Raw genomic sequence first — 16,553 nt, forward strand, 5'->3', positions numbered from 1 at the left:
ATCGGCTCAGTAGACAAGCCAGCGTTCGCAAAAAGAGACATTTTCCTCTCCTTGCACGTGTTTGTTCAAGACGTCGAGAACAAGATGCTAGCCAGATCATCCGTTACGTGAGGACGGAGCGTCACCGCTCGTAGCGGAAACGTCGTCCGATGCCTCGCTCACGACTCCGCCCCCCCCTCCCACTCAGAGACTTTATTTTTCATAGAAAAGGAGAACACCCGAGTCATCTTCTACGTGACCATTTACTCGTTTGTACCTGTATTAACTAGCTGGCTCGCCGTACGTCGTTACACGACGTTACACTTATCCTCGTCGGTCAGGTTATGGTGTTGGGCTCTGAGAAGGAATTTATGATGATTTGTCCACCCCTGATGAAAAACACTGAAAGTAATCAAAGTAACTGCCCTTTCGTTCTCACTTCAATTTTGTTTAAAAAAAAAATAATAATAATAATTCACACATTATATACCCCAACTTCTGCACCGGCAATACATCACATGAATACTTAAATGAGGTTTAAAAAAAAAAAAAAAAGAAAAAAAAAAGAAAGAAAAAAGGAAAAACAAGGGGGGGGGGGGGACTAAAAAAAAAAAAAAAAAAAAAAAAAATCCGGTGTTTCACCTGAACATTTTGAACAGCACCTGCTTGAATTGAAGATGAAGATACAATAGCAATAATAATAATAATAATAATAATAATAATAATAATAATAATAATAACAACAACAACAACAACAAGCTTAAAACATCAGTGTGGCACAGTTTCAATATTCAAATGGAGTTACACACAAAAAAAAAAAAAAGAAAGAAAAAAAACCGACAAGTAAACTTTTTAAACAAACAAAAAAGAAGAAGAATTGTTCACACTTATTCATACAGCTACACTGCCTTGGAAGACTTTTTTTTTTTTTGTAAGTTTTTCCGACTTGTTTTTTTTTTTTTCCTGGAATGCTTTTCCATCTTTTTTTTCTCTTCATTTTTTACTTTTCTCCTGCCCTCTTCTCTCTTAATGGGTTGTAAATGTTTCATGTATTTGGCAGTGCCTACGAGGCAACGGGTTTATATAATCGCTGTACCGTCAGACTGTGACATCGTTACCAAACGGTTTTGTTTGTTTTGTCCCCCCCCTGTCCCCAAAGCCTTATTCCCTGACCAGCTGGAGTTCAGTTAATGACGTAAACAAACCTGTGCTTGCATAACCACGAGATCGTCCCGCCGCCCCCAGCATGTGCTTGACGACTAACCCCTTGTGCTGATCACGGTCGACACAAAAAAAAGGTTATACGTTTACTTATGATCTTCAACAGAAGACAAGTCTGAGAAGTTAATGGCTTTAAAAAAATTTAGGGGGAGAGAGGGGGAAAAAAAAAAAAAGGGAACTTAAGTAGGATCCCAAAGTACAGTGATCAGTTCACAAAGTGCACTTTTGGAGAAAATGCGTTTGAATATATGCAAATATACTCTGGCACTGATTGGGGGGGTGGGGGGGTGGGTGGGCGTTATATATATATATTTTAGGTGCTTTTGTTAATTTGGTAGAAAAAGCCAATCCTTGAATAACAGACATCGGGTTTAATGCTGTACGAGCGAGTGTCTGGGGTTTTGTTTGCTGATGACAGGAATTCACTGGCTTCGGAACACTAATGGAGGCGAGGCGAGGCACTGATAGCACAGAAAAGAAAAGAAAAGAAAAGAAAAAGAAAAGAAAAAAAAAAAAAAGAAGAAAAAAAAAAAAGGAACATCTCCCAGAAGTCTGAAAGCTTGAGTGATGAAGTAATTAGGAATTGCATAAAGCGTGCGAATCTTAGTACTGACGACGCGGACGTCCGGGCACGTACGGGAGGCAGAACATTCCTGAAAGTCTTCTCATTGAGAAAAAGAACCCAAAAAAAAAAAAAAAAGAAACTAATAATAAAAATTCACAGTGGATCCAGTTGTAAAAGTGGAAGCAGCTGAGGAACGGGGAAGGGGGGTTTCTGTAGGTGTCGTAGTCCTTTGGTGTCTTGAGCATCTGGCTTCAAAATTCTGCCTTTTCAATAAAAATTAAATAATAAAAAAAACAAAAACAAACGAGAAAAAAACAAAAAAAACAAAAAAAACAAACAAACAAACAAAAAAAAAAAAACAGTTGACTTATCCCTCTGCTTATCCGTCCCGTCCCGAACCTTGCCGCGGGGTGCTGGCAGAAGTGCTGGAAGAGCCTGAGGATGAATAGAGGAGGGCGCGACACCGCAACCGGGTTCAGGACGAGCCTCAGACGCCCTCATTTTGCATACAGGAAATATTTCACCCAAAAATTCTATCTTAGATGAGGCACTCATTTTAATGAGGAAGAGGCACGGATAGGCAGAGGGATACCTGAACGATGGGGCAGCAGAGACTTCCAAAAAAAACAAAAAAAAAAACAAATGGGGATATAGAGATATATATATATATATATATATATATATATATATATATATATATATATATATATATATATATATATATATATATATATATATATTTAACTTCCCCTCACTGACTGTCCAGCAGGTTGAGCGGAACTGAAACGGCTCTCAGGCGCAGTCTCCGATAAGGACAAGCGGAGCGAGGAGCTGGCTGAGCTCGGCGGCGGACACCGGCGCCCCCTTCATGGCGCTGCTCCTCTGCCTCCGTTTGGCCAGTTTGGAATTGGATGGCGGCGAGAGACGCATAGAGCACGCGCCCGCCGTCACCACCTGAGGAGACGCCTCTTCCTGCAGCTGAGCTTCCAGGACGTCCTGCTCTGCGAGCTGCCGGTTCACAGCCATCGCCTGTCCGGCGAAGAACGTTAGGTCCTTGGTGCTGCTGTTCCTGAGGGCACGGAGGACGCGGGTGAGCGAGGTCAGCAGATAAACACGCTGTTGTTCCTTAGCTGAACTACTACGTTAACTTTAACGCTACAGACAGTAAACAGACTAGGATTAAAAAAGAAAACAAACCCAAAACACACCTTTGAAGCAGGATGGAGGCTGGGATAGAATCAGGAGCACCCTGACCGAGGAAAGAAGAAAAAACATTACCATTACTTCATACTACTAAACACGCGCTCAATCCACTGAAATGCTTCTGACGGCTGGACATTTTCCTAAGAAACAGCCTTGTAAATGATTTACGCCATAGGCAAAATTACCAGCTGATTCTTAAAAGAGAGAGAGAGAGAGAGAGAGAGAGAGAGAGAGAGAGAGAGAGAGAGAGAGAGAGAGAGAGAGAGAGAGAGAGAGAGAGAGAACAGCCTAGATCCTTACCCCTTGCACCCATGGGTGCTGCAGAACCTGAGCGGCGCTGAGCCGGTTCTTTGCGTCCCGGACCAACAGTCTGGAGATGAGGTCTTTGGCACTCCAGGAAATATGAGCCCACTCTTTCTCGGGAAACTCGTATTTGCCCTCCTGGATACTCTCGAACAGTGTGTTCTGAGATTGGTGGATAACAAAAAGAAAGAGATCGATTATTATTTACAGTGATGATGAGTATGGTCATAGCACGGCACACAGCTCAACACTTTCCCTTCTTGGGAAATATGCATACTATAATATACGGTATAGAATCAAAGGCAGAGCTGAGAAACTCATTTCCGGGCCAGAAAAAAGAAAAAAAAAAAAAAAAAAAAAAAGGCCCCACCGCAAACCGAACCCAGCAAATCCGGTTCACGGATTGCATGTGAGCATTTTTCAAAGCCATCTTTGAATAATTATCGTACGTCTAGAATCACTTTTAAAATAAATAAATAAATTTTATTTATTTAACAGCCACTTTAACTCATCACAACACGTTTGTGCCGAGGTCGACGTACTTGGCAGGCGTGACAAGGCTCCCCGTTCTCCCAGCCGCAGTCGCTTCCACAGCGGCCCACGAAGGGAGGATAGCCACTTAGCATGATGTACAGGATGACGCCCAGGCTCCACAGGTCGCAGCGTTTATCGTAGATGGTGGCTTCCTCGTTGAACGCCTCCACCACCTCGGGCGCCATGTATTCAGCAGAACCACACTGCAAGAGGACAAACGGAAGGAGCGGCGCCGTCAGTCACTGCACGGGAACGACGTAAACGGTTGCCACCTCTGCTGTTAATATGCAACGGCGTCATAAGGAAATGGCGGTTATGTGTAGGTGTGGTGCGGCAAAGGGCGAAAGGAACAAATAAATATAGAGCGTGTATTAAACGCCAGCTGCTTTGCAAGTGTTTTCGTATGTAAACGGAGGTCATGTGCTTTGAGGAGAAAGCGTGTGACCGTCGCATGGATTAGAGATAAGCCGTGCGCATGAGATCACCGCAAAAAGAGATAAATACATCAATCGTTTCATTGTACAGGTTCGGGATTAGGTATGGAGTTTGTATGAAATGAATAAGACGCTTGGGGGCGTGCTGTTTTAGGAAAATAATCCATGATAGGCTGCAGTGTTGGACTATAGAAACCTCTGTGTGTGTGTGTGTGTGCGCAGAGACTGAAACTGAGAAAGACGATATGTGTGCTGAAAGGGTTACTTTCATGGCTGAGTCGGTTGAGTCATGGAAAGTTTTTGGAAACTCAGCGCGGCGTTCGCTCTCTAAGTCTCTCTAAGCGAAACGCCTCCGTTCTGAAACTAGGCCAAATGCCCAGGAAGGGAAAAGAGGATCGAGTGTCCCAGAAAGCCGATCGCTCAACACCTCTTACACAACACTACACACACCCACACCGCATAAACAAAACACAACCACACGGGCGTGCTTTATAAAAACGCGTATAAAAACGAGCGCGTTTCCCAACGGAAAGCCGTAACGGCGATCGAGCGAAAAGATAATCCTTCAAAGCTGCAGGGCCTTCAGTCCGGTTCGATTTTCCTCTACAAGCATTTCTTCTGTTAGACCGCATTAAGCTCCTGTAATTATGAAACGCAGGCTGGGGTATATATATATATATATATATATATATATATATATATATATATATATATATATATATATATATATATATATATATATATATATATATATATATATGGTTGCGGAATTACCACTTGTGGGATGTTTTTTTCCCCCTCCCAAGAATCGGTAATCCGAGGGAATTTCTAGGTTAAAGCCCGGTCAGCGTTTTTGAAGGAGGAGTTCTTTAGTGAGGTCATCGAGGAGCTTCATGAACTTTATTTACAAGAATATACTGCAGCAAACGATGCCAAAAACCAGTCAGATACTTTTCAGCTTGCTGAGGCATATGTTTGCTTTGTTTTGTTTTGGTTTTGAGGGCTGACGTTCTTCTCTTGGCGTGTTTGCGCAGGCAGCGAGCTTCCTTTGTCCTCCATGTACGCAGCTGCCGTGCCGCTCCGCCCCACTGAGCCTTTATGCAACGCACGTTCGCAGTGCAGGAATTCAGGAGCTGCAGACAAAAGCGTCGCTGTTCTGAACTGCCCCCTCCTCCTCCTCTCGCCATCGCTCATCCCCCCCCCCCCCATTCAGGTCGCCTCTTAACAGCCTCTCTATCAGGGGTCAGACAAAAGACGAGCCCCTGAGCTGCTCCGGATGACGGCGTAAATAGTGCTGTTAGCTACTCGGAGCAAATGGAAGATTCCACGATTAGCAAACAGCAAATGTTTAGTGTTCTTTATAGACCTGGAGATATGGGTGCTATCTCTAATAGCAGGAGATGAGAGGAGAGAGGAGGAGGAGGGAGATCAGATGATAACCTGCACTGCAGATTTTCTCTTCCTGTAACTACTTGGTGCAAACTTAGCAAAGCCTTGCATCAGGCACTTCCTTGGGTGGAGGGGCGGGGAATTACGGCATATGGGAGAGACAGATAGCTGACTGATGTAGAGTTGTTGGCAAACTAAATGTGGGGTTTTCCTGGCCATGTGACAAGGAAGTGGCTTCTCAGCTGGCAGTGTGTTTCAGTTTGTGGCTCAGTTTTGCATCAGCCTCTCATGCCTGAGCAGGTTACATGTAAGTCAGGTTTAAAATTCCCCTGTGTCTGCACACGTGTGTGCGCGCGCGAGAGTTCACAGCTGTGTGGTGGTACACAGGCTCAGCAATGAGCTCTGCAACAACCAGACATTTCTCAGAAATCAAACCCACACCGTTACAAGAAGTGAACAGAGGCCGCATAGGTTAAACCAACCATTTCCTTTATTAAAAAACAAACAAACCCCAACACACTTACTAAACCTTGGCACACCTCGGTTTGTGTGCAGGAATGAAGAATCTGCTAAGATGATCCTCGTGATAAAGCCTAAGCAAAACAAGTAGAATGCTTGCTCCACACTTGAGCACTTGGCTCCTCCTACCCAGCTCGCCCTCCCTGTCCACCAGCCAATCGCAACCCAGTTGCTATGCTCGAGAAGCAGCAGAGAGCGAAAGGACTTCCCATAACGTCTGACCTCGCTGCTACTCTCTACCAGAGAAACAAAACAAACAAAGCAATAAGAACAACAACAAAAAAAACAAAAGCCAGAAGTGAAAATGTCAAAAGAGCAAAAGGGACAGGCCGAGGCACGAGGGACGGAAAGCGAGGAGTTCCAACGAACCCACTTCCAGGAACATGACTGGAATTTTCTTTTTTTTTTTTAATTCTTGTTTGATAACTTCTCTGAGCCTTGAGATTTATTGTTCCGCACAAGGTGTTCTTGCGATGAAGGACCCGGGCCGATTCTGTTCCCGAGAACAAGTCCAAACTGGGTTAGAAATAGAAACAAAATCTCTAAAAAGAACTCAAAACAAAAACACTGATTTATTTTTGTGTTTTATTTTGAAATCTTTTGCTTAAAGAGGCACCGCCTCGGTTGTATAAACCGCAGCTAGCGGTAATCGGAGAATGGGCCGCGCTTCAGTGCTGCACGAGCTAATAAAACTTTTTTTTTTAATTAATTAAAAAAAATTTTCAAAACCACACGTGCAAAACTCTCTCCACACGTTTTGTTATTCTACCCCCTCCAATAGTCTGGAGACTTTCTAAAGACACGCAGGAGCCTAGAGTCCAACTTGGGTTACACCAAACACCCCTGGGAAAACATTTCACTACACACCACCTACTGTTTCTCCATCACCTGTTCTTATCCGTCCCATTTCACTGATCCTTGTGCATGTGAGAAGGCACGACCGTTCCAACACACACACACACACACACACACACACTGTTCGAGGGTTCAACACTAAACATGATCCATAAACGGATTAAACTCCAACCCAAAAGATATGAATGTAGAAAGGTCGTATCTGATCGCTCTCCTGTAGCTGATAAATAAGTTATCAAATCCCAGCCCTGAATGTTTGTCTCGCTCGGAGGCACTCCTGAAAACAAAAAAAAAAAACTTCCCAGCCAGCCGTAAATCCGGGCCTTGACCTCAGACGAGCGATAGCGTGTAGGGAGGGGGCCGTCTGATAAGAGCGGCATTGTAGAAACATCTGGCTTATCTATGATGAATATATGAATATTCTCTCGCTCGGACAGGGTGTTGTTCTTCGGATCGATATGGGTTTACGTACCGGTGTGAGGAGCTCTGGGGTAGAGATGGGAGAGCTGTCGCTGTTCAGCTTGATTCCACTGCCCAGGTCGAAATCGCAGATTTTCACGGGGGAAATCTGAAAGCGGAAGAGTAGGGTATCGACGTCAGGAACGAGTCACGCGTCTCGACCGCACGAGCTGTCATGCTTGTCCGTCATGCTTGTGATTACAGACGTTCGCTCAACTGCAAATCCGTACTAACGTTCTCATTCAAGACTTGTCGAGAACGAGAAAAAAGAAATAATTTAAAAGAATAATAATAATAAAAAAAAACAAACTCACCCTGTCTTGATGTTCACATAAGATGTTTTCAGGCTTGAGGTCTCTATGGGCCATCCCTAGAGGACACACAAGATATTAGACTGGTTCTCTAGGGGTTTTTTTAGAATGACAAAAGAGCAACAGAGTAAAAGTATGTTTCCAATACACTGTGTTGCCAAGTGCTGCTATAAATAGAGGATCATACGAATGTCCTCCGGGCGAAGACGAACCATGAGACCCTTCACCTTTTCGATGTGTTTCTTAGAACCTCTTTTAAAGAAGCGATACGAGACACCGAAACGCGATCAGGCTGCGATTTGATATCCAATCCTCCGGCACCCTGGCTACCTCTCCCCACCACCACCTTGCTTAATTCCTAACCGGACTATTCCCAGTACGTGACTTGTACTATAATTATACAAAACCGTGATGTCATTCTGCCATTCGAATACATAAACCCGCTCACCTTTGTTGTGCAGAAAGTCCAGAGCGCTTGCGATGTCCTGCACCACAATGCTCGCTTCCTGTTCGCTGAAGTGTCTCCTTCTGTGAATGTGGGTCAAGACAGAGCCTGGATGGGGGAGGGGTGGGGAAAATCAAATATATAAAGTGCACACATGGAAAACAAATCGTATTAACAGCGTAATTCTATTAGTTCAGACATGGAGAACGCTGGTAGGATCTACATACCTCCCCTCAGCTTCTCAAACACCAGGTAGAACTTATCCTCCTCCTCGAAAAACTCCACAAGCTCCAGGATGTTTCTGCAGCGAGACAGGATGAACGGCTTCAGAACTTCAGGATGTGTACACACAGTAAGTTTCTAAAGGCATACGTGCAGAGCATGGACTATTACACTGCGTCTATCTGGGTCGGGACGAGGGTCACACGCGAGCGAGCCCCATGATCGGGTCGTGTGTGTAAATCGTGGCTCTAATTCTCCTGCGTGATATCTTGAGCGTCATTACATTTCATGCAAAGCGCAAAGCCGATTAAAAGCGACGCCTCGAGTCTGGGGAGTACGTTACCTGTGGCCCTGGCACTGATACAGCATCTCCACCTCCCTGAACACGCGACTTCGGCTATGTCCCGGTCTCTTCTCTATGATCTACAAAACAAGAGGAGAAAAAGAAAAAAAAAAAAAAAAAAAACAACATGTCAGTACTGTAGTATCGAAAGCTTTCAACGTTAACATTTTGTAGTTTTCCCTCTCGTCCACACAATCACCGTCATCTGAAAGTCCCTGCAACAGCTGCGAACGCTGCCCTGCGTACCTAAATATACACTAACCCATATCCCAGGCCGAGGAGGCCCACGACAGTACAAACACAAACACAAAGCTCTCACAATGTTAGCGGGTCAAATTCCACCGACGATTAAAGCATGTCAAACTCGGAACGAGCTAAATTGAGCCTGGAGGTTATGGAGAGCTGGAATTGGTTGTTGACAGTAAATTGCTCTCGCTCTCTCAGGTCCCCCCCCCTCGCCCCCCTCGCCATGTGGCGCGTTCTGGACGTGACCGGATTAGTGGTGCTAGTGAGAGAAGCGGCACACAATGCAGGTCCTGGATTAGAGCCCCGGCGTTAAGGCCAGCTCTGCATTCCCCCATGCACCACAGCGTGCGCCTGAGTCAGCAACCTCCGAACAGAAGCCGCACAAACCCGTGCTAACCAAACTGACAACGGATCTGAAGGACCGTAAGTGTGCGGAGCGAAATCCGTCAGACTTTCCGTTTCGGTTTTTCCCCTTTTCAGAGTTATAAAAAGCCACAAGAGGGAGGAGTTCATACCACAGCGCTTTCGAATTCCTTAATCCAATTCGTTTCCTGTAACTGAAGCGCCGACGTTAGTGCCGGCAATTTGCAATCTGGATTCAATTAACGTGCTTGTGACGAGAACACGTTATCGTTTCTATAGCGACAACTCACTTGGAGGAACTTCTACAACGGGAGCGATGGACTGCTGGTGGACACGAAGAACAAACACACTTCAGGAAGTGTTGTCGTTGTAAAATAATCAGCTTCCCGATGGCGACAGAAACTATGCGACGTGTTACGCTGCATCACACCACCGTGTCGTTGATTACTTTCCTATAACGGCACACCCCCGAGTGTTTCCTTCCTTCCTTCCTTCGTGGATGGATAGCACCATAAATCCTCACAGTTGCCTTAATGGTGCTAGACTGAGTGTGTAAACTAAGCCAGGCCTCCAAACATGACAGCCAGAAGCCCAAGCTAAAAGGAACAAGGGTGTGTGTGTGTGTGTGTATGTGTATATGTGTGTGCGTGCACACAACTCAAGAGGGCTGTTTCCACTCAGTTCTTTTGTTCAGACTCGGATACCGACACCACACACACACACCCCCACCCCCCTTTATGCCCCGACCTCAGGGAGGGGGTGGGGTCACCAGGACATCTGGTCTCAATTTACAGCACCCCTTCCCACCCAAAAAAAAAAACGGCCCTGATGCAGATAACGAGCCACGACCCTCCCGGGACAACAAAGCCCTGCAGAAAGGTAGTGCTGCTAAAGCAAGCATGTGACCTTCCAGCTTTCTGCAAAAAAACCCCCCCCGAAAAAAACAAAACACCATCAGCAATACGAATACACGCTGGCGGCGGTAGTCGAGTTAACCCTTTTTACAGATTTGTCGTCTTATCACGTTTAACAAAAGGCAAACGGAACTTTCTGGCGCAGTCTCTCCTTGCGAGCACGTGCCTCTGAAAATCAAAACAACCACGACATTTCTCAACGCTCCACTTCCTCAAAGTGTGTTCGACGAGAAAAAGAAATAAATCACGAGGTATTGCGCCTCAGGCACATAACGTTTAGTCTTGAAGCCACGCCTAACATCTTTGTACAGTTCAAAACATTTCAGGAATCAACCTCGGACTCCCCCCCCCCCTTCCACTTCTTCCTCCACTGGTGTGTGTTTTGGCAGACATACCACAAGAGAACACAATGTTCGCCCACCGCTGCCTGCCTCGCTGGCCAATAGCAGCGCAGAGCAGAGGAGGACGTGACACTCCCAGCGTTCCGATTGGCCGTCTTAGCGGATGAGCTAACAAAAACAGGATGGGGGAGCTTCTTTGCTGAGCCAGCCTTCAGTGCAGCTGCGGTGCAACAGCGCAGCGTGAACGCCCCCCCCCCCAAACACGACTCGACAAGCGTACGGCGATAATCAAAAGGGCTGCGTATCTGGTCCTTTCAATCTTGACTAATATTTAACTTCCAGGGTTAGGGGGAGAAACTCTTCACCTTGCAGCCAGGATCTATGAATAACACACGGGAACCTGAAAACACTTGTGTTCCCTGCTATTCAGTATCACAAACGCTGAGCTCGTGAAATTTCTTGGCAGAAATGCAGATTTCTATTTATAATGAATGAGCCAGAGGCGACCAGCTCACGCCCTGTAGGTTTTCAGAAGCGTAACACCCTCACAATAACAAGCTGCAGTCGTGTGCAGACGGCGGCTCCGTTTCCAGTAACCTGTTTTATAAGTTCCTAGGAATGGCACGAGTGCAAGGGGGTAATCCCGTTCAAAACGGCACAGGAACGCCACATGTCCGTCTGCCATGTTGACGGAACGCACGACTCGCCTGCTTTCGCCTATAAGCGACCGTTTGTTTAATCTCGGAGATTTTAACCCTGAACCGCAGGAAGTGCGTCTTACCTTCACGGCGTATTCCTTCTGCGTGATCTGGCTGATGCACGTTTGCACTTTTGCGTAAGCGCCCTCTCCCAACACTTCGTCCTGCAGCTTATAGACATCTGAATGGAGAAAGGCAAGAATAAACGCCGTTAACGCCGATGAAAGCGTGAAGCTTAAATCATTCCTCTGGAAGGCAAAACGCTTATCCGGTTCCACTTGCGAGACACAGTACAGCGGCACGGTGCACGGTACACGGGACCGCGTACGGTATAAACACGTGACGGAGTGAGATCGGGGCAGAATTTACCGTATATACCCAGAGAAGTGAATAATCTATACTCGGAACAGCATATTCTCAGGACGATATATAGTAAGGATATGCTCAGGACGGTAAAATATTCAGGACGACAGAAACTACAACAAAAGAACGTTGTAAGCAGTTGTAAACTGCAGACTCTAAACCGTCGAGCTGTTTTAGTAGAAAAGCAGATAGGGGTAGATAGAGGTAACCGTATCAGCAAGATCGGTAGTGTCTGAATCACCACGATTACAAATGCAGGGTGACTGCGATACCATGATTGTGTAAATAAAGGTAGCATGACCATAAAGGAAGCACACACGCGCGCGCGCACACACACCTTCAGACCCTGATATACACGCTCACACTCACCCTCAAACCGTCCCGAGAAGCTGTCCGTCGCCCGGCACCTCTTTTTCTTCTTGTTTCGCTTCTTGGCGTCTGGGATGTCGATCGGCTGGCTGGCAGGCATGTCTTCATGACGGGAAGAAAGAGAAAACGGTTACATGCGAAGAAACAAGGAAGCTGATCCTCTCTTAGCGGGAGACGGAAGTTGAACTACATAAAGCGAGTGCGACTGAGCTCTGACTCTTTACTGTAAACAACCGGACTGGTAGCAGGAATGCATCCAATTTATTTATTTATTTATTATACATGACAGTACGCGTGTGTGGTGTTTGGCAAGCAGATAGTCATCAGCAAGCCAAAAAAACACAACAACAACAAAGACCTCAAGCACTGCCAGAGCTCTATGTAAACGCTGGTTTTTAACGTCGTGACCTGACCGTAAAGCCACAAACCCCGAGGTCTGTATGCTTTGAGACAGAAGCGAGGACGTCAGCGGGGGCTTCTTACTCACCGGGGCGAGTGGAGCAATCAAAATTGAAGGCGGGATCAAGAAGGTGGGATCCGGTTTTGGAGAATTCGTCCGTTTCGAAAGGATTTTGGCCCTGAAACGAATGTTTAAAAAACTTTTTTTAAACGTTCGTTCAAACACCAAACAGAAGAAAGAAGGCGCACAAACGTGCGTGGATGTGCGTTTCTCGTATCAACAGTAATTAACGTGTAATTGTAATGAAATCGGTTATTAATAACCAGTGCGTAAATAGCCACATTTCCCCAAACGCTAAACCCCGACCTGCAAATTTCCCCCTGTAATTAGGAATAGGCCATCAGGGCGTGTGCAAACGCACCTTGAAAGAGCGGTGGAATCCGGTTACGGCTGCGATCTTGTTCTGCACCATTTTACTTCCTGATTCGGTGACTTTTCCCCCCGTTCCGATCGGATCAGTGGCTGCCGGCAACAACGGTTTGCTTAGCTGGAGTGATTAGTCTCACTTCGCTAATCCGATGTCTGGTGACTGCAGTGCTTTAAACGGGAAGCCTGAAAAAATAAACAAACAAACAAAAAAAATCACGCGTTATTCAAAGTCGATCTTAAAGTAAAAACAGCCAGGAGCAGAAATGAGTTCCTGTCTGTGATGAGTAAAGTCATACCGGGTGCCAAGAATAACATTCAGACTCGCCGCAATAAATTATACAGCATCATTATACTGTACCATGTAAAAAAACATCCATAAACCCATAAATCTCTCTCTCTCATATCCATGTGTTGACTTCGCATTGTTTAAGAATTTAACCCATGAATAAAAGTCTTCCACGACCAACACCTAATTAACCAGATTTGCCATCTAGTGCTGTACAACCGTCAGGAAATTCGACGCTTTTCCCTCGAGTATAGTTTCATAATCGACGGACGAAGCACGGAAACAAACCCCGGCTCAATTCCTTCCATTTTTCAGGACTTCAGGTTGCTTGTATAGACTTCCCATTGTTCAGGTTTCTTAGACGTTTCTTTTGAAGATCCTTAACTGCTGCACGAAACGTGACGTCTATTATGAGACGCTGTGTTCGTCGGAGAATAATCTGGAACGTCTTCAACAGATTCGACGCCGCATCTGTCCTGTATCCGGAGAGATACGACATTGTTTCCAATACAAGTCTGGGAATAATTCATTCCATGAAACGTCTAAGGGAATGTTCTGGAAAACGACTGGAAAAATCGTGCAGGTGTAGCACATTAGCACCCTGGTGAAAATAAAATCAATAAAGAGAAGCAATCACAGAAATTCTAAATGGTTTCCACTATAAATACCATTACAAACCCATCAGCTAACTATTAAAACCATCACTGATCCTTAACGGTATCCACTAGACAAAACATGCCACCAATAGAAGGCAACCATTACAGTTTGCATTAAAACCATTGCCGGTCCTTAACGGTTTTCCACTAGACAGAACATGCCTCCAATAGAAGGCAACCATTCCAGTTTGCATTAAAACCAGTACAATTCCCATTAAAACCATTACAAATTATATATGGGTTTCTATCGTTATGGTTTTTTCAGCAGTGCACTAGCATTACAAGACGCTGCTAGCAAAGGTATGTCATAAAAACACTCTAAATCCTTCGTATTTATTTTTTTAACCAATAGATGTCGTTACGTCAATTAAGAGCTATAAATTTATTGCTGAACGTTTTAAAACGCGATATTAGTTAAAATTCACAAGAAATACGTAATAAAACCGTCGTTTTAGTACAGGTTCCGAATCCCAAATCGCACGCTTAGCGCACTACGTAGGCTACGAAGGCCATGATTTTACACTCGAGCGAGTGCGCTTGTGTAGGGAGTCGATATCAATTTGGGATCAGGCCCATTTCTAAACGTCCGTTAGCTACCGATGGGGACGGATAGCACGAAAAACCAATGTGAAAACTTGTCCTTGGATTGTAGATTGAAATGCATATCGGTTTTTACATATAATAAACATAAAAAAAAAATACTAGCATTTAGAACCAACATACATAACTAACTTTGCGTTTGTACCCGAGCGTGACTTGCTAACGCGCTATTGTTTCCACAGGCAAGTGCTCAAAATGCTAAAAAGCGCCAAAACGCGGCAAATATAGGAGATGAAAATGTCAGATAAAAAATGTGGAAGGAATACGTGCTCACCCCGTTGATTTGAGTTTAAAGCTCCAGTCTGATTGCCGTTGCGCGACCCCTCTGCTGTTGGTGTGGTCGTGGACCAACCGGTGTTCTACTGTGTGGACGATAGAAAGCACTGCGCGATGGGATTTATATAAATTCGCTGCCGTGTTAACACCGCCCCTTGTTCCCGCTAAACCCCGCCCATCGCGCATACAAGCGCAGTGTCGTTTTCAGTTGAGGGCGGATTTCGAGCTGCCTTTGTCCCATTTCTTTTTCGAAAAAACATCAACAAAAACAGTCCGAAGCGTTATGAAACACATATAATGAGCGACCAAAAGCCAAGTCTTATTTTCCTTCTCAGACTCAAACTCATATTTAGACGCACAGTAAATGTGCACTTCCGCTATAGGTTACAGTAAGTGAGCTCGCGAATGATGCAAGTTTGTGTAATAACCCAGACTGCTGTCAGCTATCCATCCATCCATCCATACAAACCATGACATGATGTGTGAGTCATTATGGCATTCAGATAACACTTTAATTATAACACTGTGCACTCTGCTTTCAAATATAGAAATATTATCTTCGTTAAAGGCGCAGTAGTCGATTTATTTTTATTCCTTACTTGTACAAGTAACCTCGAAGATATGTAGAACATGGTTTATTTAAAAACAAAAATCAATTAAGCCACGGCTTTAATGTATTAATTAGGTGAGAAACCCCATTTGGAGAACTGTGTTCAGGTCCGGAAGGCTTGTTTCTGTTTGGATGTGAGTCCTGTCAATCATTTTATTGACACACTATGGTCCACCATAGATATGAGGGGGGCGGGGCTTTGTGAAAATATGTGGGTATCAACCAAATGACAAGACCATCCAATTGTTCAAGACCTAATCTTGAAGAAAAAAAAAAACACTCTAATCTTATCTAATGCATCTTTAATTATTAGATGCTTTTTCTGAAATCTGAGCCAGAAGTATAGGCACATAAGTACGAGTAAATATATTGATGATCTGTACAAATGTATGCATACCCTTAGATTTACGCTGGTTATGCGTAAATCTAAAACCTATGTTTTGCTTGCACTCCTGTGGAGTCCCACAAGTTTCAGTTTTAGGACCGAGCCTATCATATACTCCTGTTAGCCAGGATAATTAATAAATACAACACAGCTCCTGACCCTCATAGGTCTTGTATTGACTGTTTAAAAGACATCAGGTTTTAGATGCGTCATCATTTTAGACTGTAAACCCAGAAATCGCTATTATCGCGAGTCCTTATCTATGAAGGTTAAAAAATTGCGTCAAAACCATGGGAGTTATTTTTGTTAGCGACCTCAGCTTTAAGAACTACATTTGTCATGTTTGCAAAATGGCACCGTGTTAGAAATATATCTGAGGTCCGTGACGATCCCTCAGCCGATGACAGCGAGAAACTTAGCGATGCTCGACTTTTTGGCGACTCGTCCGGATTACTGAAATGCTCTTTTATCTTTTATCAAAGTGTTGTGAATACGGAATCACATTACACCTGGTCTCAAACAGCTGCACCGGATACCCATTTAAAAATATTTTTAATTGATTTAAACATGATTTATTTTTTAACTGATGTGTAAATAATGTAATAGGCTAGATAGATGATTAGCCTGTGACTCAGACACTTTCAAAACAGTCCTTCTCTACGTAATCATCCTTAAGAATCAAAATCGTATTGTGCGGTGTGTAAGCGGAGATTCACACCCATAGGGTGTGATTTGTAAAACTTTTATTTATCTTTTAAAGCTAGCTGGTGTTAATTTTACCTAATGGTACATACATTAATTGTGGGTTTCTTTACACACTTTTGAATAGAATCCT

General features: G+C 44.4%; 1 protein-coding gene across 3 annotated transcripts; it reads right to left on the reverse strand.

The window, feature by feature from the left end:
• Positions 1-2,487: 2,487 nt before the first annotated feature.
• Positions 2,488-14,839, reverse strand: mknk2b (MAPK interacting serine/threonine kinase 2b). Of its 3 annotated transcripts, none has more exons than XM_017467010.3 (14): positions 14,722-14,839; positions 12,898-13,088; positions 12,564-12,654; positions 12,077-12,178; positions 11,428-11,525; positions 8,783-8,862; positions 8,445-8,518; positions 8,221-8,325; positions 7,776-7,831; positions 7,475-7,570; positions 3,814-4,008; positions 3,269-3,433; positions 2,974-3,014; positions 2,489-2,834 (listed from the first exon to the last, which is right to left on the reverse strand). In XM_017467010.3, the coding sequence occupies exons 2-14, from the start codon at positions 12,946-12,948 to the stop codon at positions 2,558-2,560; spliced, it is 1,431 nt and encodes a 476-aa protein (XP_017322499.1). In that variant the 5' UTR covers positions 12,949-13,088; positions 14,722-14,839; the 3' UTR covers positions 2,489-2,557. The 3 variants fall into 3 exon arrangements, with proteins under 3 accessions (XP_017322500.1, XP_017322499.1, XP_047011274.1); XM_047155318.2 differs by lacking the exon at positions 14,722-14,839 and adding an exon at positions 13,480-14,698; XM_017467011.3 differs by lacking the exon at positions 12,564-12,654 and having other exon boundaries at positions 2,488-2,834.
• Between the last annotated feature and the right edge of the window lie 1,714 nt (positions 14,840-16,553).

The sequence above is a fragment of the Ictalurus punctatus genome, chromosome 5 (assembly GCF_001660625.3).
Source record: "Ictalurus punctatus breed USDA103 chromosome 5, Coco_2.0, whole genome shotgun sequence".
NCBI classification, from domain to species: domain Eukaryota; kingdom Metazoa; phylum Chordata; class Actinopteri; order Siluriformes; family Ictaluridae; genus Ictalurus; species Ictalurus punctatus.

What these genes read in the sequence shown, in the direction of transcription:
- mknk2b (XM_017467010.3), bottom strand. Translation starts at nt 12,948, where the DNA reads ATGGTGCAGAACAAGATCGCAGCCGTAACCGGATTCCACCGCTCTTTC. An exon ending in AGAAGGAATACGCCGTGAAG is followed by an intron (nt 8,863 to 11,427) that starts GTAAGACGCACT and finishes CTTGTTTTGTAG; the next exon opens with ATCATAGAGAAGAGACCGGG. An exon ending in GCCTCCATCCTGCTTCAAAG is followed by an intron (nt 2,835 to 2,973) that starts GTGTGTTTTGGG and finishes CCGTGCCCTCAG; the next exon opens with GAACAGCAGCACCAAGGACC.